Raw genomic sequence first — 24,652 nt, forward strand, 5'->3', positions numbered from 1 at the left:
TAGCATGCTAAAAGGTGTCATTTGTCAAGCAACAAAATATTTGACACAAGAGGTGTATACCTACTAAATTAGCAAAAGAAAAGCTACCATGCTAACAGTATTATGCTAACATGCTCACATTAGCATGCTTACAGTTAGAATTTGTGAAATACCAAAATATATGACACTAAGGTGTATACCTGCTATATTAGCTAAAAAAATCTAGCATGCTAATGTTAGTTTTTTAAAATTCTAACTATAACAAGCGTCAAAATATATTACTGGTTTGTTCTATTATTTTTTTTTGTAAATGCTAGCCTGCTAACGCATTAAGTACTAAAATATGACTAGGGTGTATACCTACAAAATTAGCCAACTTTAGCATGCTAACAGGTATCATTTGTCAAGCAACAAAATATTTGACAAAAGGAGTATACCTGCAAAATTAGCACAAAAAAAAAATAGCATGCTAATAGAAAGCTAACTAGTCTACAACTAAGATGCATGTTGGACTCAAACAGCTGCTGTGTAAAAAGTACAATACTCACACTTGGAAAAAGTGGAAACGTTAGGACACCTCTGCGAAACTGATACTCTGCTGTAATAACCGTGTTGTAGACAACATACCAACTGATTTAACTCAGGTTCTGTTACACAGGTGTATTCGACCAAGATGGGGCCCATTAATCAAAACACTGAGATGAAACAAAACGGCCACTCTAAATCTTATGGCCCCGTGACAGGCGTTTATCTGGAGGCAACCAAGGAGAAGATCACCATATACCAAGCCATGAAAAAACGCCTGCTCAAACCAGGAACGGCGTTGGCCCTGCTTGAAGCACAAGCCGCCACGGTGGGCATCGTGGACCCGGTTAACAATCGAACACTTCCTGTGGCCGATGCTGTCAAAGAGGAGCTAATTGGACCCGAGATGAAGGAGAAGCTCCTTATGGCGGAAAAAGCTGTCACTGGCTACGTGGATCCCTACACTAACGGAACCATATCTTTGTTCCAAGCTATGCAGAAAGATTTAGTTCCAAGAGATCATGGCTTGAGGCTCCTGGAAGCACAGGTATCCACTCACGGCCCGTTTGATCCCATTCTGAAGACACATATTACTGTTGACTCGGCCATTCAGAAAGGTTACTATGAAAAAGGTCTGCTGGACGACCAGATGGCAGAGTTAAAGGTGTTCTACAATCCAAGTACACAAGAACATGTGAGCTACACAAAGATCTTGGAGAAATGCATTGTTGAACCTGAGACGGGCATGCTCCTTCTACCTGTCTTCATCATTTTTAAAGGTCTGAGACAAGGCATTTCCTCCGCAAAACTTCTTGAGTCCAATATCATCGACAAAGACATTTATGATGACCTGCAGAAGGGGAAGACCACAACCCAAGAAGTGATGCTGATAGAGGCGGTGAGGGAATACCTTGAAGGTAAAGGAAGCATTGCAGGCATCGCACTACTTTCCACCGGTCAGAGGATGAGCATTTATGAAGCAATGAAGAAACGCATACTGATGCCTGGAACAGCACTGGTTCTACTGGAGGCACAGGCTTCAACTGGATTCCTGACTGATCCTATCGAAAATAAAAAATTCACAGTGGCACAGGCTGTAAAGAACAAACTTGTGGGTCCAGAACATTACGCTAAACTCCTCTCCGCTGAACGAGCGGTAACCGGATACAAAGACCCGTACACAGGCGAAACCATTTCCCTGTTTCAAGCGCTTTCAAAAGATCTCATCGTTAAGACACACGGGATCCGCCTACTTGAGGCGCAAATCGCCACCGGTGGAATTATTGACCCTATTAACAGCCACAGACTTCCCACAGAGGTGGCCTTTAAAAGAGGCTATTTCGATGAAGAAATGAAGGCCATACTTGAGGATTCCGGAGACGACACCAAGGGATTCTTTGATCCAAACACAGAGGAGAACCTAACTTATCTGCAGCTGATAGAGAGGTGTGTCATTGATCCTGTCACTGGACTGTGTCTCTTACCAATCCGCGGCAGGTCTGACGCACTGAATTTCAGCTTCATTGACTACCAAACAAAGATGGTCTTGAAAAAGAAAAAGGTGAGCGTGACATGTGGCAAGTACATGGGAATGACCGTATCACTCTGGGAACTGCTGATGTCAGAATACTTAAATGAAGAGCAGAGGAAAGACATCATATGGAAGTACGTACAGAAGAAGCTCACTATCGAGACGATTGTCACAACTGTTCTGGAAATCATAGAGACGTCTGTAAAAACAACTAAGGTTTTCTTTGAAGGAATTAGGGAAACTGTCACTGCTAAACAGCTGGTCGAGGCTGAAATCATTAGCGAGGATGTCCTTGATGACCTGAAAAAAGGAAAGAAGTCTGTCAAGGAAGTCATAGAAGACCAAAACATAAGTGTGTACCTTCAGGGGAAAGACAGCATTGCAGGTGTTCTTCTTCCTGACTCCCAAATTCTGACTATTTACCAGGCCAAGCAAAAGAGGAAATTGATGCCTGGAACAGCTCTGGTTTTACTTGAGGCACAAGCAGCAACAGGGTTCCTTATTGATCCCATTGGAAACAGAAAGTTTTCCGTTGATGATGCAGTCAAAGCTAAGGTTGTCGGTGCTGATGTGTGCCAAAAATTACGCTCTGCAGAGAAGGCAGTGACAGGCTACAAAGACCCGTGCGATGGCAAAACAATCTCTTTGTTCCAAGCCATGCAAAAAGGCCTTATCCTACAAGATCATGGAATTCGACTCCTGGAGGCCCAAATTGCCACCGGTGGGATCATTGACCCGGTTAACAGCCATCGCATTCCAATCCATGTCGCCTATAGGCGTGGATATTTTAATGAGGAGATGAATGAGATCCTGAGTGATCCTAGTGATGACACCAAAGGGTTTTTTGACCCCAACACCCACGAGAATCTCACGTACTTGCAGCTCATGTCCAGATGTGTCACAGACTCCAGCACAGGACTATGCCTGCTGCCACTCAAAGGCAGAAGTAACAAAATAAACATAGATGATACCATGAAGGAGCTATTTAGAACAACAACTGTGTCTGTCAGGTACGGACGATTCAAGGGCAAGCACACAACTCTTTGGGATCTTATCAATTCAGAGTATCTAGGAGAGGAAAAAAGGCAGGAGTTTTTCAAACTCTTCAAATCCAGGAAAGTAACAGTTGAGGAAATTAGTGTGTTTATTTTAGACATCATTGAGAGCAAGGAGATAAAACAGCAAGCAGGACTAAGCTTCAAAACCCTTAGGGGAGAGGTTTCTGTGGTGGATCTTTTAGAGCTTGAAATAGTGGATGAAAAAACATACAGTCGCTTGATCGATGGAAAGATTAGGACCACCGATGTGCTGAAAATGGAAAGCGTGCAATCTTACCTACAAGGAACAAGTTGTGTGGCCGGGGTGATACTGCAGCCCTCCAATCAGAAGCTAACCATCTACGAGGCACAGAAAAATGCTATCCTGACACCCGGCACTGCTCTGTGCCTTCTTGAAGCACAAGCAGCAACAGGTTTCATTGTTGATCCTCTGGCAAACAAAAAGCTCACAGTGGAACAAGCGCTAAGGGAGAAGTTAATTTGTCCACAGATGTATGAAAAGCTTTTATCAGCAGAGAAGGCGGTCACTGGTTACGTCGATCCATACAATGGCCAAAAGATTTCTCTTTTCCAAGCCTTGAAGAAAGACCTTGTTGTAAGAGAACATGGCATTCGTTTACTTGAGGCCCAAATTGCCACAGGTGGAATCATTGATCCTTTAAAGTGTCTTCATCTACCTCTTGATGTTGCATACAGGAAAGGATATTTTGATGAAGAGCTTAATCAAACTCTATTGGACCCGACTGATGACACAAAAGGATTTTTTGACCCAAACACCAAAGAGAATCTGACATACTTGGACATGTTAGGTAGATGCATGAAAGATAAAGAAACTGGATTGTTCTTCTTACCAATTGCTGTCACACCAAAAGCTTCAACGACAAATGTGAAGTTGTACACCGACAGGCAGATTAAACAAGAGTTTGACGAGACAATTGTGAGCTATGCAGGGAAATCTGTTTCTCTGTGGGACTTGCTCCACTCTGGCTACTTCACTGAAGAACATCGCTTTGAACTGATTGAAACATTCAGAGCAAGAAAGGTTAGCATACAAACCATAATCACAGTCGTCAGATCTACAATTGAAAAACTGGTTAGGAGTGAAACTCCCAAAACGATCATGGGTCTAAGAAAGCATGTGTCTGCCAAACAACTGCTTGACTCTGATATTATTAACACTATTACATTCAAAAAGATTAACGAAGAGCAAGTGTCTTTTGAAGGAGTTGCCAAACGTGATTGTGTGAGACGATACCTGAATGGAACCGCAAGCATTGCTGGAATTAGAATGTATCCGTCCCAGACAGTTGTAAGCATATATGCTGCAAAAAAGGACTGTGTGTTGACAAATGATGTGGCGCTTTTGCTGCTGGAAGCACAGGCATCCACAGGTTGGATCATCGATCCTACCAAAAACAAGTTTTACACTGTTGACCAAGCTGCACTTGAGAAGGTAATTGGATCAGATGTACATGAGCAGCTTCTGGTAGCTGAACAAGCTGTCACTGGGTATAAAGATCCCTATACTGATGCATCAATATCTTTGTATGAGGCTATGAATAAACAGCTGATCCAAAGAAAAGATGGCATTCGTCTTCTTGAAGCACAAATAGCAACAGGTGGAATCATAGACCCACATATGAGCATCAGAGTACCTGCTAATGTTGCAGTCCAAAACAGACTTCTGGATGACGAACTCAAAAACCTTCTGCTGAATTCCACTGATGAAACAAAAGGACACATTGACCCAAACACCAAAGAAAAAATATCCTACCTTGAGCTGATGGAGAGATGTGAAAGTGATCCAAAAACAGGCCTGCTTCTTCTGCCATTACAGACAGGTGAATACGACATTGTTCAGTCAGAAGACCAAATGCAGGTCGAGTTTAAAAACAAAACATTTGTTTTGAAAACATGGATACTCGAAGAGAAAGAAGTCACCCTTTGGGAAGCTTTAATGTCTAAATACGTTTCCCAACAAAAAAGAGACCAGCTTATACAACAATATAAGACTGGTACCATGACAATTGATGAACTAATTGAAGTACTCACAGTCATCATTACAGAGGTCTCATCCAAAGAAAGAAAGTTCAAAGGACTAAGGAAGCATGTCACTGCAAGTGAGTTGTTTGAGTCCAAAATCATCTCAAAGGAGCTTTTTACAAAGATTATACATGGGAAAGTGACCGAAGAGAATGTCAACAAAATGGAATCCATTCAGAAGTATCTTGGAGCTACAAATTGTATAGCTGGTGTCAGAGTTGAGTCTACAAAGAAGGTTATGAGCATATACGAAGCAAAGACAAGAGGCCTGCTGACTCCTGGTACTTCTCTTATACTCTTGGAAGCCCAAGCTGGCACTGGCTTTGTCATTGACCCAGTCAACAACAAGAAACTTTCAGTAGAAGAAGCTCTGGCTCAGGGAGTAGTTGGCACTGAGTGGAAAAACAAACTACTCTCAGCAGAACGAGCAGTTACAGGATACAGAGACCCCTACACTGGTGGCACAATTTCCTTATTCCAGGCATTGAATAAGGATCTCATTGTCAAAGATCATGGAATTCGTCTCCTTGAGGCTCAAATTGCCACAGGAGGCATAATTGACCCAATATACAGTCACAGATTGCCTGTGCAGGTGGCATATCAAAGAGGATACTTTGACGAGGAAATGAACCAAATTTTGTCTGACCCAGATGATGACACCAAGGGCTTTTTTGATCCCAACACACAAGAGAACCTTACCTATCTCCAACTGATAGAGAGGTGTGTCACAGACCCCCTCACTGGACTTAATTTGCTATCCATTGTAAAGAAAGGGGAGTTCTATTTCTTTGTTGATGAGGCCACAAAACTCATTCTGAAATCAACAACAACCACCAAAGCAGGAGAGGAGTACCAAGGAATGACAGTCTCGCTGTGGGAACTGCTCTACTCCAGATACATAACTGAGGAGAGAAGGCGAGAACTTGTGCAGCAGTACAAGTCCGGAGCTATCACAATCCAACGTTTCTTGGAGATCATCTTGATGATTATTCAGCAGCTGACCACCACCACCACCACCTCATCATCTGCAATCACATGTCTGACTCAAGAAACAACAGTGGACAGCAGCACCATAGAAACCACCATCAACACCACAGTTACAAAGACCAGAGACATGGAAAGTTTTCAAGGAATAAGAAAGGATGTCAGTGCTACAGAGTTGCTTAAATCCAAAATCATCGGTGAAGAGATCTACAAAGATCTAAATGCAGGAAAAGTCACCGTGCAGGAAGTTAGTCAAATGCGATCTGTCCGCAAGTACCTGGAAGGGACCAACAGCATTGCAGGGGTATATTTGCAGTCAACCCATGAGACCCTGAGCGTCTATGAAGCCAAATCCAGAGGCCTGCTGACCCCTGGTACATCTCTGGTTCTGCTGGAAGCCCAAGCTGCCACTGGCTTTGTCATTGACCCAGTCAACAACAAGAAACTTTCAGTAGAAGAAGCTGTGGCTCAGAGAGTGGTTGGCAACGAGTGGAAAAACAAACTGCTCTCAGCAGAACGAGCAGTCACAGGATATAGAGACCCTTACACTGAAGACACCATATCTTTGTTCCAGGCTCTGAAAAAAGACCTGATAGTCAAGGATCATGGAATTCGTCTCCTTGAAGCTCAAATTGCCACAGGAGGCATCATCGACCCAGTAAACAGTCACAGAGTGCCTGTGAAGGTGGCATATGAAAGAGGCTACTTTGACAAAGAAATGAACCAAATTTTGTCTGACCCAGATGACGACACCAAGGGCTTTTTCGATCCCAACACACAAGAGAACCTTACCTATCTCCAACTGATAGAGAGGTGTGTCACAGACCCCATCACTGGTCTGAGTCTGCTGGTTATTGTGAAGAAAGGGGAGTTCTACTTCTTTGTTGACGAGGCCACAAAACTTAAACTGAAATCAACAACAACCACCAAAGCAGGAGAGGAGTACCAAGGAATGACAGTCTCGCTGTGGGAACTGCTCTACTCCAGATACATAACTGAGGAGAGAAGGCGAGAACTTGTGCAGCAGTACAAGTCCGGAGCTATCACAATCCAACGTTTCTTGGAGATCATCTTGATGATTATTCAGCAGCAGACCACCACTACCACTTCATCATCAGCAGTCACATGTCTGACTCAAGAAACAACAATGGACAGCAGCACCATAGAAACCACCATCAGCACCACAGTTACAGAGACCAGAGACATGGAAAGTTTTCAAGGAATAAGGAAGGATGTCAGTGCTACAGAGTTGCTTAAATCAAAAATCATCGGTGAAGAAATCTACAAAGATCTAAATGCAGGAAAAGTCACCGTGCAGGAAGTTAGTCAAATGCGATCTGTCCGCAAGTACCTGGAAGGGACCAACAGCATTGCAGGGGTATACTTGCAGTCAACCCATGAGACCCTGAGCATCTATGAAGCCAAATCCAGAGGCCTGCTGACCCCTGGTACATCTCTGGTTCTGCTGGAAGCCCAAGCTGCCACTGGCTTTGTCATTGACCCAGTCAACAACAAGAAACTTTCAGTAGAAGAAGCTGTGGCTCAGAGATTGGTTGGCAACGAGTGGAAAAACAAACTGCTCTCAGCAGAACGAGCAGTCACAGGATATAGAGACCCTTACACTGAAGACACCATATCTTTGTTCCAGGCTCTGAAAAAAGACCTGATAGTCAAGGATCATGGAATTCGTCTCCTTGAAGCTCAAATTGCAACAGGAGGCATCATCGACCCAGTAAACAGTCACAGAGTGCCTGTGCAGGTGGCATATGAAAGAGGCTACTTTGACAAAGAAATGAACCAAATTTTGTCTGACCCAGATGACGACACCAAGGGCTTTTTCGATCCCAACACACAAGAGAACCTTACCTATCTCCAACTGATAGAGAGGTGTGTCACAGACCCCATCACTGGTCTGAGTCTGCTGGTTATTGTGAAGAAAGGGGAGTTCTACTTCTTTGTTGACGAGGCCACAAAACTTAAACTGAAATCAACAACAACCACCAAAGCAGGAGAGGAATACCAAGGAATGACAGTCTCGCTGTGGGAACTGCTCTACTCCAGATACATAACTGAGGAGAGAAGGCGAGAACTTGTGCAGCAGTACAAGTCCGGAGCTATCACAATCCAACGTTTCTTGGAGATCATCTTGATGATTATTCAGCAGCAGACCACCACCACCACCTCATCATCAGCAGTCACATGTCTGACTCAAGAAACAACAATTGACAGCAGCACCATAGAAACCACCATCAGCACCACAGTTACAGAGACCAGAGACATGGAAAGTTTTCAAGGAATAAGGAAGGATGTCAGTGCTACAGAGTTGCTTAAATCAAAAATCATCGGTGAAGAAATCTACAAAGATCTAAATGCAGGAAAAGTCACCGTGCAGGAAGTTAGTCAAATGCGATCTGTCCGCAAGTACCTGGAAGGGACCAACAGCATTGCAGGGGTATACTTGCAGTCAACCCATGAGACCCTGAGCATCTCTGAAGCCAAATCCAGAGGCCTGCTGACCCCTGGTACATCTCTGGTTCTGCTGGAAGCCCAAGCTGCCACTGGCTTTGTCATTGACCCAGTCAACAACAAGAAACTTTCAGTAGAAGAAGCTGTGGCTCAGAGGTTGGTTGGCAACGAGTGGAAAAACAAACTGCTCTCAGCAGAACGAGCAGTCACAGGATATAGAGACCCTTACACTGAAGACACCATATCTTTGTTCCAGGCTCTGAAAAAAGACCTGATAGTCAAGGATCATGGAATTCGTCTCCTTGAAGCTCAAATTGCCACAGGAGGCATCATCGACCCAGTAAACAGTCACAGAGTGCCTGTGCAGGTGGCTTATGAAAGAGGCTACTTTGACAAAGAAATGAACCAAATTTTGTCCGACCCAGATGACGACACCAAGGGCTTTTTCGATCCCAACACACAAGAGAACCTTACCTATCTCCAACTGATAGAGAGGTGTGTCACAGACCCCATCACTGGTCTGAGTCTGCTAGTTATTGTGAAGAAAGGGGAGTTCTACTTCTTTGTTGACGAGGCCACAAAACTTAAACTGAAATCAACAACAACCACCAAAGCAGGAGAGGAGTACCAAGGAATGACAGTCTCGCTGTGGGAACTGCTCTACTCCAGATACATAACTGAGGAGAGAAGGCGAGAACTTGTGCAGCAGTACAAGTCCGGAGCTATCACAATCCAACGTTTCTTGGAGATCATCTTGATGATTATTCAGCAGCAGACCACCACCACCACCTCATCATCAGCAGTCACATGTCTGACTCAAGAAACAACAATGGACAGCAGCACCATAGAAACCACCATCAGCACCACAGTTACAGAGACCAGAGACATGGAAAGTTTTCAAGGAATAAGGAAGGATGTCAGTGCTACAGAGTTGCTAAAATCAAAAATCATCGGTGAAGAAATCTACAAAGATCTAAATGCAGGAAAAGTCACCGTGCAGGAAGTTAGTCAAATGCGATCTGTCCGCAAGTACCTGGAAGGGACCAACAGCATTGCAGGGGTATACTTGCAGTCAACCCATGAGACCCTGAGCATCTATGAAGCCAAATCCAAAGGCCTGCTGACCCCTGGTACATCTCTGGTTCTGCTGGAAGCCCAAGCTGCCACTGGCTTTGTCATTGACCCAGTCAACAACAAGAAACTTTCAGTAGAAGAAGCTGTGGCTCAGAGATTGGTTGGCAACGAGTGGAAAAACAAACTGCTCTCAGCAGAACGAGCAGTCACAGGATATAGAGACCCTTACACTGAAGACACCATATCTTTGTTCCAGGCTCTGAAAAAAGACCTGATAGTCAAGGATCATGGAATTCGTCTCCTTGAAGCTCAAATTGCAACAGGAGGCATCATCGACCCAGTAAACAGTCACAGAGTGCCTGTGCAGGTGGCATATGAAAGAGGCTACTTTGACAAAGAAATGAACCAAATTTTGTCTGACCCAGATGATGACACCAAGGGCTTTTTTGATCCCAACACACAAGAGAACCTTAACTATCTCCAACTGATAGAGAGGTGTGTCACAGACCCCATCACTGGTCTGAGTCTGCTAGTTATTGTGAAGAAAGGTGAGTTCTACTTCTTTGTTGACGAGGCCACAAAACTTAAACTGAAATCAACAACAACCACCAAAGCAGGAGAGGAGTACCAAGGAATGACAGTCTCGCTGTGGGAACTGCTCTACTCCAGATACATAACTGAGGAGAGAAGGCGAGAACTTGTGCAGCAGTACAAGTCCGGAGCTATCACAATCCAACGTTTCTTGGAGATCATCTTGATGATTATTCAGCAGCAGACCACCACCACCAACTCATCATCAGCAGTCACATGTCTGACTCAAGAAACAACAATGGACAGCAACACCATAGAAACCACCATCAGCACCACAGTTACAGAGACCAGAGACATGGAAAGTTTTCAAGGAATAAGGAAGGATGTCAGTGCTACAGAGTTGCTTAAATCAAAAATCATCGGTGAAGAAATCTACAAAGATCTAAATGCAGGAAAAGTCACCGTGCAGGAAGTTAGTCAAATGCGATCTGTCCGCAAGTACCTGGAAGGGACCAACAGCATTGCAGGGGTATACATGCAGTCAACCCATGAGACCTTGAGCATCTATGAAGCCAAATCCAGAGGCCTGCTGACCCCTGGTACATCTCTGGTTCTGCTGGAAGCCCAAGCTGCCACTGGCTTTGTCATTGACCCAGTCAACAACAAGAAACTTTCAGTAAAAGAAGCTGTGGCTCAGAGATTGGTTGGCAACGAGTGGAAAAACAAACTGCTCTCAGCAGAACGAGCAGTCACAGGATATAGAGACCCTTACACTGAAGACACCATATCTTTGTTCCAGGCTCTGAAAAAAGACCTGATAGTCAAGGATCATGGAATTCGTCTCCTTGAAGCTCAAATTGCAACAGGAGGCATCATCGACCCAGTAAACAGTCACAGAGTGCCTGTGCAGGTGGCATATGAAAGAGGCTACTTTGACAAAGAAATGAACCAAATTTTGTCCGACCCAGATGATGACACCAAGGGCTTTTTTGATCCCAACACACAAGAGAACCTTACCTATCTCCAACTGATAGAGAGGTGTGTCACAGACCCCATCACTGGTCTGAGTCTGCTAGTTATTGTGAAGAAAGGTGAGTTCTACTTCTTTGTTGACGAGGCCACAAAACTTAAACTGAAATCAACAACAACCACCAAAGCAGGAGAGGAGTACCAAGGAATGACAGTCTCGCTGTGGGAACTGCTCTACTCCAGATACATAACTGAGGAGAGAAGGCGAGAACTTGTGCAGCAGTACAAGTCCGGAGCTATCACAATCCAACGTTTCTTGGAGATCATCTTGATGATTATTCAGCAGCAGACCACCACCACCAACTCATCATCAGCAGTCACATGTCTGACTCAAGAAACAACAATGGACAGCAGCACCATAGAAACCACCATCAGCACCACAGTTACAGAGACCAGAGACATGGAAAGTTTTCAAGGAATAAGGAAGGATGTCAGTGCTACAGAGTTGCTAAAATCAAAAATCATCGGTGAAGAAATCTACAAAGATCTAAATGCAGGAAAAGTCACCGTGCAGGAAGTTAGTCAAATGCGATCTGTCCGCAAGTACCTGGAAGGGACCAACAACATTGCAGGGGTATACTTGCAGTCAACCCATGAGACCCTGAGCATCTATGAAGCCAAATCCAAAGGCCTGCTGACCCCTGGTACATCTCTGGTTCTGCTGGAAGCCCAAGCTGCCACTGGCTTTGTCATTGACCCAGTCAACAACAAGAAACTTTCAGTAGAAGAAGCTGTGGCTCAGAGATTGGTTGGCAACGAGTGGAAAAACAAACTTCTCTCAGCAGAACGAGCAGTCACAGGATATAGAGACCCTTACACTGAAGACACCATATCTTTGTTCCAGGCTCTGAAAAAAGACCTGATAGTCAAGGATCATGGAATTCGTCTCCTTGAAGCTCAAATTGCCACAGGAGGCATCATCGACCCAGTAAACAGTCACAGAGTGCCTGTGCAGGTGGCATATGAAAGAGGCTACTTTGACAAAGAAATGAACCAAATTTTGTCCGACCCAGATGACGACACCAAGGGCTTTTTCGATCCCAACACACAAGAGAACCTTACCTATCTCCAACTGATAGAGAGGTGTGTCACAGACCCCATCACTGGTCTGAGTCTGCTAGTTATTGTGAAGAAAGGGGAGTTCTACTTCTTTGTTGACGAGGCCACAAAACTTAAACTGAAATCAACAACAACCACCAAAGCAGGAGAGGAGTACCAAGGAATGACAGTCTCGCTGTGGGAACTGCTCTACTCCAGATACATAACTGAGGAGAGAAGGCGAGAACTTGTGCAGCAGTACAAGTCCGGAGCTATCACAATCCAACGTTTCTTGGAGATCATCTTGATGATTATTCAGCAGCAGACCACCACCACCACCTCATCATCAGCAGTCACATGTCTGACTCAAGAAACAACAATGGACAGCAGCACCATAGAAACCACCATCAGCACCACAGTTATAGAGACCAGAGACATGGAAAGTTTTCAAGGAATAAGGAAGGATGTCAGTGCTACAGAGTTGCTTAAATCAAAAATCATCGGTGAAGAAATCTACAAAGATCTAAATGCAGGAAAAGTCACCGTGCAGGAAGTTAGTCAAATGCGATCTGTCCGCAAGTACCTGGAAGGGACCAACAGCATTGCAGGGGTATACTTGCAGTCAACCCATGAGACCCTGAGCATCTATGAAGCCAAATCCAAAGGCCTGCTGACCCCTGGTACATCTCTGGTTCTGCTGGAAGCCCAAGCTGCCACTGGCTTTGTCATTGACCCAGTCAACAACAAGAAACTTTCAGTAGAAGAAGCTGTGGCTCAGAGATTGGTTGGCAACGAGTGGAAAAACAAACTGCTCTCAGCAGAACGAGCAGTCACAGGATATAGAGACCCTTACACTGAAGACACCATATCTTTGTTCCAGGCTCTGAAAAAAGACCTGATAGTCAAGGATCATGGAATTCGTCTCCTTGAAGCTCAAATTGCAACAGGAGGCATCATCGACCCAGTAAACAGTCACAGAGTGCCTGTGCAGGTGGCATATGAAAGAGGCTACTTTGACAAAGAAATGAACCAAATTTTGTCTGACCCAGATGATGACACCAAGGGCTTTTTTGATCCCAACACACAAGAGAACCTTACCTATCTCCAACTGATAGAGAGGTGTGTCACAGACCCCATCACTGGTCTGAGTCTGCTAGTTATTGTGAAGAAAGGTGAGTTCTACTTCTTTGTTGACGAGGCCACAAAACTTAAACTGAAATCAACAACAACCACCAAAGCAGGAGAGGAGTACCAAGGAATGACAGTCTCGCTGTGGGAACTGCTCTACTCCAGATACATAACTGAGGAGAGAAGGCGAGAACTTGTGCAGCAGTACAAGTCCGGAGCTATCACAATCCAACGTTTCTTGGAGATCATCTTGATGATTATTCAGCAGCAGACCACCACCACCAACTCATCATCAGCAGTCACATGTCTGACTCAAGAAACAACAATGGACAGCAGCACCATAGAAACCACCATCAGCACCACAGTTACAGAGACCAGAGACATGGAAAGTTTTCAAGGAATAAGGAAGGATGTCAGTGCTACAGAGTTGCTAAAATCAAAAATCATCGGTGAAGAAATCTACAAAGATCTAAATGCAGGAAAAGTCACTGTGCAGGAAGTTAGTCAAATGCGATCTGTCCGCAAGTACCTGGAAGGGACCAACAACATTGCAGGGGTATACTTGCAGTCAACCCATGAGACCCTGAGCATCTATGAAGCCAAATCCAAAGGCCTGCTGACCCCTGGTACATCTCTGGTTCTGCTGGAAGCCCAAGCTGCCACTGGCTTTGTCATTGACCCAGTCAACAACAAGAAACTTTCAGTAGAAGAAGCTGTGGCTCAGAGATTGGTTGGCAACGAGTGGAAAAACAAACTTCTCTCAGCAGAACGAGCAGTCACAGGATATAGAGACCCTTACACTGAAGACACCATATCTTTGTTCCAGGCTCTGAAAAAAGACCTGATAGTCAAGGATCATGGAATTCGTCTCCTTGAAGCTCAAATTGCCACAGGAGGCATCATCGACCCAGTAAACAGTCACAGAGTGCCTGTGCAGGTGGCATATGAAAGAGGCTACTTTGACAAAGAAATGAACCAAATTTTGTCCGACCCAGATGACGACACCAAGGGCTTTTTCGATCCCAACACACAAGAGAACCTTACCTATCTCCAACTGATAGAGAGGTGTGTCACAGACCCCATCACTGGTCTGAGTCTACTAGTTATTGTGAAGAAAGGGGAGTTCTACTTCTTTGTTGACGAGGCCACAAAACTTAAACTGAAATCAACAACAACCACCAAAGCAGGAGAGGAGTACCAAGGAATGACAGTCTCGCTGTGGGAACTGCTCTACTCCAGATACATAACTGAGGAGAGAAGGCGAGAACTTGTGCAGCAGTACAAGTCCGGAGCTATCACAATCCAACGTTTCTTGGAGATCATCTTGATGATTATTCAGCAGCAGACCACCACCACCACCTCATCATCAGCAGTCACATGTCTGACTCAAGAAACAACAATGGACAGCAGCACCATAGAAACCACCATCAGCACCACAGTTACAGAGACCAGAGACATGGAAAGTTTTCAAGGAATAAGGAAGGATGTCAGTGCTACAGAGTTGCTTAAATCAAAAATCATCGGTGAAGAAATCTACAAAGATCTAAATGCAGGAAAAGTCACCGTGCAGGAAGTTAGTCAAATGCGATCTGTCCGCAAGTACCTGGAAGGGACCAACAGCATTGCAGGGGTATACTTGCAGTCAACCCATGAGACCCTGAGCATCTATGAAGCCAAATCCAAAGGCCTGCTGACCCCTGGTACATCTCTGGTTCTGCTGGAAGCCCAAGCTGCCACTGGCTTTGTCATTGACCCAGTCAACAACAAGAAACTTTCAGTAGAAGAAGCTGTGGCTCAGAGATTGGTTGGCAACGAGTGGAAAAACAAACTGCTCTCAGCAGAACGAGCAGTCACAGGATATAGAGACCCTTACACTGAAGACACCATATCTTTGTTCCAGGCTCTGAAAAAAGACCTGATAGTCAAGGATCATGGAATTCGTCTCCTTGAAGCTCAAATTGCAACAGGAGGCATCATCGACCCAGTAAACAGTCACAGAGTGCCTGTGCAGGTGGCATATGAAAGAGGCTACTTTGACAAAGAAATGAACCAAATTTTGTCTGACCCAGATGATGACACCAAGGGCTTTTTTGATCCCAACACACAAGAGAACCTTACCTATCTCCAACTGATAGAGAGGTGTGTCACAGACCCCATCACTGGTCTGAGTCTGCTAGTTATTGTGAAGAAAGGTGAGTTCTACTTCTTTGTTGACGAGGCCACAAAACTTAAACTGAAATCAACAACAACCACCAAAGCAGGAGAGGAGTACCAAGGAATGACAGTCTCGCTGTGGGAACTGCTCTACTCCAGATACATAACTGAGGAGAGAAGGCGAGAACTTGTGCAGCAGTACAAGTCCGGAGCTATCACAATCCAACGTTTCTTGGAGATCATCTTGATGATTATTCAGCAGCAGACCACCACCACCAACTCATCATCAGCAGTCACATGTCTGACTCAAGAAACAACAATGGACAGCAGCACCATAGAAACCACCATCAGCACCACAGTTACAGAAACCAGAGACATGGAAAGTTTTCAAGGAATAAGGAAGGATGTCAGTGCTACAGAGTTGCTAAAATCAAAAATCATCGGTGAAGAAATCTACAAAGATCTAAATGCAGGAAAAGTCACCGTGCAGGAAGTTAGTCAAATGCGATCTGTCCGCAAGTACCTGGAAGGGACCAACAACATTGCAGGGGTATACTTGCAGTCAACCCATGAGACCCTGAGCATCTATGAAGCCAAATCCAAAGGCCTGCTGACCCCTGGTACATCTCTGGTTCTGCTGGAAGCCCAAGCTGCCACTGGCTTTGTCATTGACCCAGTCAACAACAAGAAACTTTCAGTAGAAGAAGCTGTGGCTCAGAGATTGGTTGGCAACGAGTGGAAAAACAAACTTCTCTCAGCAGAACGAGCAGTCACAGGATATAGAGACCCTTACACTGAAGACACCATATCTTTGTTCCAGGCTCTGAAAAAAGACCTGATAGTCAAGGATCATGGAATTCGTCTCCTTGAAGCTCAAATTGCCACAGGAGGCATCATCGACCCAGTAAACAGTCACAGAGTGCCTGTGCAGGTGGCATATGAAAGAGGCTACTTTGACAAAGAAATGAACCAAATTTTGTCCGACCCAGATGACGACACCAAGGGCTTTTTCGATCCCAACACACAAGAGAACCTTACCTATCTCCAACTGATAGAGAGGTGTGTCACAGACCCCATCACTGGTCTGAGTCTACTAGTTATTGTGAAGAAAGGGGAGTTCTACTTCTTTGTTGACGAGGCCACAAAACTTAAACTGAAATCAACAACAACCACCAAAGCAGGAGAGGAGTACCAAGGAATGACAGTCTCGCTGTGGGAACTGCTCTACTCCAGATACATAACTGAGGAGAGAAGGCGAGAACTTGTGCAGCAGTACAAGTCCGGAGCTATCACAATCCAACGTTTCTTGGAGATCATCTTGATGATTATTCAGCAGCAGACCACCACCACCACCTCATCATCAGCAGTCACATGTCTGACTCAAGAAACAACAATGGACAGCAGCACCATAGAAACCACCATCAGCACCACAGTTACAGAGACCAGAGACATGGAAAGTTTTCAAGGAATAAGGAAGGATGTCAGTGCTACAGAGTTGCTTAAATCAAAAATCATCGGTGAAGAAATCTACAAAGATCTAAATGCAGGAAAAGTCACCGTGCAGGAAGTTAGTCAAATGCGATCTGTCCGCAAGTACCTGGAAGGGACCAACAGCATTGCAGGGGTATACTTGCAGTCAACCCATGAGACCCTGAGCATCTATGAAGCCAAATCCAAAGGCCTGCTGACCCCTGGTACATCTCTGGTTCTGCTGGAAGCCCAAGCTGCCACTGGCTTTGTCATTGACCCAGTCAACAACAAGAAACTTTCAGTAGAAGAAGCTGTGGCTCAGAGATTGGTTGGCAACGAGTGGAAAAACAAACTGCTCTCAGCAGAACGAGCAGTCACAGGATATAGAGACCCTTACACTGAAGACACCATATCTTTGTTCCAGGCTCTGAAAAAAGACCTGATAGTCAAGGATCATGGAATTCGTCTCCTTGAAGCTCAAATTGCAACAGGAGGCATCATCGACCCAGTAAACAGTCACAGAGTGCCTGTGCAGGTGGCATATGAAAGAGGCTACTTTGACAAAGAAATGAACCAAATTTTGTCTGACCCAGATGATGACACCAAGGGCTTTTTTGATCCCAACACACAAGAGAACCTTACCTATCTCCAACTGATAGAGAGGTGTGTCACAGACCCCATCACTGGTCTGAGTCTGCTAGTTATTGTGAAGAAAGGTGAGTTCTACTTCTTTGTTGACGAGGCCACAAAACTTAAACTGAAATCAACAACAACCACCAAAGCAGGAGAGGAGTACCAAGGAATGACAGTCTCGCTGTGGGAACTGCTCTACTCCAGATACATAACTGAGGAGAGAAGGCGAGAACTTGTGCAGCAGTACAAGTCCGGAGCTATCACAATCCAACGTTTCTTGGAGATCATCTTGATGATTATTCAGCAGCAGACCACCACCACCAACTCATCATCAGCAGTCACATGTCTGACTCAAGAAACAACAATGGACAGCAGCACCATAGAAACCACCATCAGCACCACAGTTACAGAAACCAGAGACATGGAAAGTTTTCAAGGAATAAGGAAGGATGTCAGTGCTACAGAGTTGCTAAAATCAAAAATCATCGGTGAAGAAATCTACAAAGATCTAAATGCAGGAAAAGTCACCGTGCAGGAAGTTAGTCAAATGCGATCTGTCCGCAAGTACCTGGAAGGGACCAACAACATTGCAGGGGTATACTTGCAGTCAACCCATGAGACCCTGAGCATCTATGAAGCCAAATCCAAAGGCCTGCTGACCCCTGGTACATCTCTGGTTCTGCTGGAAGCCCAAGCTGCCACTGGCTTTGTCATTGACCCAGTCAACAACAAGAAACTTTCAGTAGAAGAAGCTGTGGCTCAGAGATTGGTTGGCAACGAGTGGAAAAACAAACTGCTCTCAGCAGAACGAGCAGTCACAGGATATAGAGACCCTTACACTGAAGACACCATATCTTTGTTCCAGGCTCTGAAAAAAGACCTGATAGTCAAGGATCATGGAATTCGTCTCCTTGAAGCTCAAATTGCCACAGGAGGCATCATCGACCCAGTAAACAGTCACAGAGTGCCTGTGCAGGTGGCATATGAAAGAGGCTACTTTGACAAAGAAATGAACCAAATTTTGTCCGACCCAGATGACGACACCAAGGGCTTTTTCGATCCCAACACACAAGAGAACCTTACCTATCTCCAACTGATAGAGAGGTGTGTCACAGACCCCATCACTGGTCTGAGTCTGCTAGTTATTGTGAAGAAAGGGGAGTTCTACTTCTTTGTTGACGAGGCCACAAAACTTAAACTGAAATCAACAACAACCACCAAAGCAGGAGAGGAGTACCAAGGAATGACAGTCTCGCTGTGGGAACTGCTCTACTCCAGATACATAACTGAGGAGAGAAGGCGAGAACTTGTGCAACAGTACAAGTCCGGAGCTATCACAATCCAACGTTTCTTGGAGATCATCTTGATGATTATTCAGCAGCAGACCACCACCACCACCTCATCATCAGCAGTCACATGTCTGACTCAAGAAACAACAATGGACAGCAGCACCATAGAAACCACCATCAGCACCACAGTTACAGAGACCAGAGACATGGAAAGTTTTCAAGGAATAAGGAAGGATGTCAGTGCTACAGAGTTGCTTAAATCAAAAATCATCGGTGAAGAAATCTACAAAGATCTAAATGCAGGAAAAGTCACCGTGCAGGAAGTTAGTCAAATGCGATCTGTCCGCAAGTACCTGGAAGGGACCAACAGCATTGCAGGGGTATACTTGCAGTCAACCCATGAGACCCTGAGCATCTATGAAGCCAAATCCAAAGGCCTGCTGACCCCTGGTACATCTCTGGTTCTGCTGGAAGCCCAAGCTGCCACTGGCTTTGTCATTGACCCAGTCAACAACAAGAAACTTTCAGTAGAAGAAGCTGTGGCTCAGAGATTGGTTGGCAACGAGTGGAAAAACAAACTGCTCTCAGCAGAACGAGCAGTCACAGGATATAGAGACCCTTACACTGAAGACACCATATCTTTGTTCCAGGCTCTGAAAAAAGACCTGATAGTCAAGGATCATGGAATTCGTCTCCTTGAAGCTCAAATTGCAACAGGAGGCATCATCGACCCAGTAAACAGTCACAGAGTGCCTGTGCAGGTGGCATATGAAAGAGGCTACTTTGACAAAGAAATGAACCAAATTTTGTCTGACCCAGATGATGACACCAAGGGCTTTTTTGATCCCAACACACAAGAGAACCTTACCTATCTCCAACTGATAGAGAGGTGTGTCACAGACCCCATCACTGGTCTGAGTCTGCTAGTTATTGTGAAGAAAGGTGAGTTCTACTTCTTTGTTGACGAGGCCACAAAACTTAAACTGAAATCAACAACAACCACCAAAGCAGGAGAGGAGTACCAAGGAATGACAGTCTCGCTGTGGGAACTGCTCTACTCCAGATACATAACTGAGGAGAGAAGGCGAGAACTTGTGCAGCAGTACAAGTCCGGAGCTATCACAATCCAACGTTTCTTGGAGATCATCTTGATGATTATTCAGCAGCAGACCACCACCACCAACTCATCATCAGCAGTCACATGTCTGACTCAAGAAACAACAATGGACAGCAACACCATAGAAACCACCATCAGCACCACAGTTACAGAGACCAGAGACATGGAAAGTTTTCAAGGAATAAGGAAGGATGTCAGTGCTACAGAGTTGCTAAAATCAAAAATCATCGGTGAAGAAATCTACAAAGATCTAAATGCAGGAAAAGTCACCGTGCAGGAAGTTAGTCAAATGCGATCTGTCCGCAAGTACCTGGAAGGGACCAACAGCATTGCAGGGGTATACTTGCAGTCAACCCATGAGACCCTGAGCATCTATGAAGCCAAATCCAAAGGCCTGCTGACCCCTGGTACATCTCTGGTTCTGCTGGAAGCCCAAGCTGCCACTGGCTTTGTCATTGACCCAGTCAACAACAAGAAACTTTCAGTAGAAGAAGCTGTGGCTCAGAGATTGGTTGGCAACGAGTGGAAAAACAAACTGCTCTCAGCAGAACGAGCAGTCACAGGATATAGAGACCCTTACACTGAAGACACCATATCTTTGTTCCAGGCTCTGAAAAAAGACCTGATAGTCAAGGATCATGGAATTCGTCTCCTTGAAGCTCAAATTGCAACAGGAGGCATCATCGACCCAGTAAACAGTCACAGAGTGCCTGTGCAGGTGGCATATGAAAGAGGCTACTTTGACAAAGAAATGAACCAAATTTTGTCTGACCCAGATGATGACACCAAGGGCTTTTTTGATCCCAACACACAAGAGAACCTTACCTATCTCCAACTGATAGAGAGGTGTGTCACAGACCCCATCACTGGTCTGAGTCTGCTAGTTATTGTGAAGAAAGGTGAGTTCTACTTCTTTGTTGACGAGGCCACAAAACTTAAACTGAAATCAACAACAACCACCAAAGCAGGAGAGGAGTACCAAGGAATGACAGTCTCGCTGTGGGAACTGCTCTACTCCAGATACATAACTGAGGAGAGAAGGCGAGAACTTGTGCAGCAGTACAAGTCCGGAGTTATCACAATCCAACGTTTCTTGGAGATCATCTTGATGATTATTCAGCAGCAGACCACCACCACCACCTCATCATCAGCAGTCACATGTCTGACTCAAGAAACAACAATGGACAGCAGCACCATAGAAACCACCATCAGCACCACAGTTACAGAGGCCAGAGACATGGAAAGTTTTCAAGGAATAAGGAAGGATGTCAGTGCTACAGAGTTGCTTAAATCAAAAATCATCGGTGAAGAAATCTACAAAGATCTAAATGCAGGAAAAGTCACCGTGCAGGAAGTTAGTCAAATGCGATCTGTCCGCAAGTACCTGGAAGGGACCAACAGCATTGCAGGGGTATACATGCAGTCAACCCATGAGACCTTGAGCATCTATGAAGCCAAATCCAGAGGCCTGCTGACCCCTGGTACATCTCTGGTTCTGCTGGAAGCCCAAGCTGCCACTGGCTTTGTCATTGACCCAGTCAACAACAAGAAACTTTCAGTAAAAGAAGCTGTGGCTCAGAGATTGGTTGGCAACGAGTGGAAAAACAAACTGCTCTCAGCAGAACGAGCAGTCACAGGATATAGAGACCCTTACACTGAAGACACCATATCTTTGTTCCAGGCTCTGAAAAAAGACCTGATAGTCAAGGATCATGGAATTCGTCTCCTTGAAGCTCAAATTGCAACAGGAGGCATCATCGACCCAGTAAACAGTCACAGAGTGCCTGTGCAGGTGGCATATGAAAGAGGCTACTTTGACAAAGAAATGAACCAAATTTTGTCTGACCCAGATGATGACACCAAGGGCTTTTTTGATCCCAACACACAAGACAACCTTACCTATCTCCAACTGATAGAGAGGTGTGTCACAGACCCCATCACTGGTCTGAGTCTGCTAGTTATTGTGAAGAAAGGTGAGTTCTACTTCTTTGTTGACGAGGCCACAAAACTTAAACTGAAATCAACAACAACCACCAAAGCAGGAGAGGAGTACCAAGGAATGACAGTCTCGCTGTGGGAACTGCTCTACTCCAGATACATAACTGAGGAGAGAAGGCGAGAACTTGTGCAGCAGTACAAGTCCGGAGTTATCACAATCCAACGTTTCTTGGAGATCATCTTGATGATTATTCAGCAGCAGACCACCACCACCACCTCATCATCAGCAGTCACATGTCTGACTCAAGAAACAACAATGGACAGCAGCACCATAGAAACCACCATCAGCACCACAGTTACAGAGACCAGAGACATGGAAAGTTTTCAAGGAATAAGGAAGGATGTCAGTGCTACAGAGTTGCTTAAATCAAAAATCATCGGTGAAGAAATCTACAAAGATCTAAATGCAGGAAAAGTCACCGTGCAGGAAGTTAGTCAAATGCGATCTGTCCGCAAGTACCTGGAAGGGACTAACAGCATTGCAGGGGTATACTTGCAGTCAACCCATGAGACCTTGAGCATCTATGAAGCCAAATCCATAGGCCTGCTGACCCCTGGTACATCTCTGGTTCTGCTGGAAGCCCAAGCTGCCACTGGCTTTGTTATTGACCCAGTCAACAACAAGAAACTTTCAGTAGAAGAAGCTGTGGCTCAGAGATTGGTTGGCAACGAGTGGAAAAACAAACTGCTCTCAGCAGAACGAGCAGTCACAGGATATAGAGACCCTTACACTGAAGACACCATATCTTTGTTCCAGGCTCTGAAAAAAGACCTGATAGTCAAGGATCATGGAATTCGTCTCCTTGAAGCTCAAATTGCAACAGGAGGCATCATCGACCCAGTAAACAGTCACAGAGTGCCTGTGCAGGTGGCATATGAAAGAGGCTACTTTGACAAAGAAATGAACCAAATTTTGTCCGACCCAGATGACGACACCAAGGGCTTTTTCGATCCCAACACACAAGAGAACCTTACCTATCTCCAACTGATAGAGAGGTGTGTCACAGACCCCATCACTGGTCTGAGTCTGCTGGTTATTGTGAAGAAAGGGGAGTTCTACTTCTTTGTTGACGAGGCCACAAAACTTAAACTGAAATCAACAACAACCACCAAAGCAGGAGAGGAGTACCAAGGAATGACAGTCTCGCTGTGGGAACTGCTCTACTCCAGATACATAACTGAGGAGAGAAGGCGAGAACTTGTGCAGCAGTACAAGTCCGGAGCTATCACAGTCCAACGTTTCTTGGAGATCATCTTGATGATTATTCAGCAGCAGACCACCACCACCACCTCATCATCAGCAGTCACATGTCTGACTCAAGAAACAACAATGGACAGCAGCACCATAGAAACCACTATCAGCACCTTAGTTACAGAGACTGCACACATGGAAAGTTTTCAAGGAATAAGGAAAGACGTCAGTGCTACAGAGTTGCTAAAATCAAAAATCATCAGTGAAGAAATCTACAAAGATTTAAATGCAGGTAATGTCACCGTGCAGGAAGTTAGTCAAATGCAATCCGTCCGCAAGTACCTGGAGGGGACCAACAGCATTGCAGGAGTATACTTGCAGTCAACCAAGGAGATCATGAGCATATATGAAGCCAAATCCAGATGCCGGCTGACCCCTGGTACATCTCTGGTTCTGCTGGAAGCCCAAGCTGCCACTGGCTTTGTCATTGACCCAGTCAACAACAAGAAACTTTCAGTAGAAGAAGCTGTGGCTCAGAGAGTGGTTGGCAACGAGTGGAAAAACAAACTGCTCTCAGCGGAACGAGCAGTCACAGGATATAGAGACCCTTACACTGAAGACACCATATCTTTGTTCCAGGCTCTGAAAAAAGACCTGATAGTCAAGGATCATGGAATTCGTCTCCTTGAAGCTCAAATTGCCACAGGAGGCATCATCGACCCAGTAAACAGTCACAGAGTGCCTGTGCAGGTGGCATATGAAAGAGGCTACTTTGACGAAGAAATTAACCAAATTTTGTCTGACCCAGATGACGACACCAAGGGCTTTTTTGATCCCAACACACAAGAGAACCTTACCTATCTCCAACTGATAGAGAGGTGTGTCACAGACCCTGTCACTGGACTTAGCTTACTCCCCTTGTACAAGTAAAGAGCACCTTAGTCCTTGGTGCTTAATATCTCGTTTGATATCTTAATCTGTATTGTGGCAAGCAATTTTTTTTTACCCAAGTCTTTCTAACGTTGATTGGACTGTGAATTGTTTTTTAATTTCCTCTACTTTGACAAACTTTTTTTTTGTTCATTTACGTTTGTGTTTTTGTGAGCTATAGAGAACCATAATCGACGCATTTACCGGCAACGTAATTATTTCCTTATACGTTGAGAAATTACTGAGTTCTAACCTGCATTTTATGTTTACCGAACCTGTTTTTTATGCTGTTTGAAAAAAGTGATCAAATAAATGACTTTGAGAGCTAATCCTTTTTTTTATTTTAATGATTAGGCCCTGACATTATGTTGATATAAATTGGGAAAAAAACCTATTAATAATATCATTGAAGCATGATGACCATACCACAGGTATAATACTCCAGTCACAGTCTAAAGTATTGATGGATTGAAACTTTAGTCC

The 24,652-nt window shown here is 44.8% G+C and overlaps 1 protein-coding gene across 1 annotated transcript in view; it reads left to right on the top strand.

Annotated features, from left to right (window-relative positions):
• The window catches only part of LOC133577208 (uncharacterized), a 224,382-nt gene extending 199,884 nt beyond the window's left edge, over positions 1–24,498 (top strand). The window contains exon 40 of the mRNA XM_072912544.1: positions 615–24,498. Within this exon, the coding sequence (XP_072768645.1) occupies positions 615–24,169 (23,555 nt within the window). The 3' untranslated portion in view covers positions 24,170–24,498. The remainder of the gene's footprint in view (positions 1–614) is intronic.
• The last annotated feature ends 154 nt before the right edge of the window (positions 24,499–24,652 follow it).

Source organism: Nerophis lumbriciformis, linkage group LG37 (assembly GCF_033978685.3).
Source record: "Nerophis lumbriciformis linkage group LG37, RoL_Nlum_v2.1, whole genome shotgun sequence".
In the NCBI taxonomy this organism is placed as follows: domain Eukaryota; kingdom Metazoa; phylum Chordata; class Actinopteri; order Syngnathiformes; family Syngnathidae; genus Nerophis; species Nerophis lumbriciformis.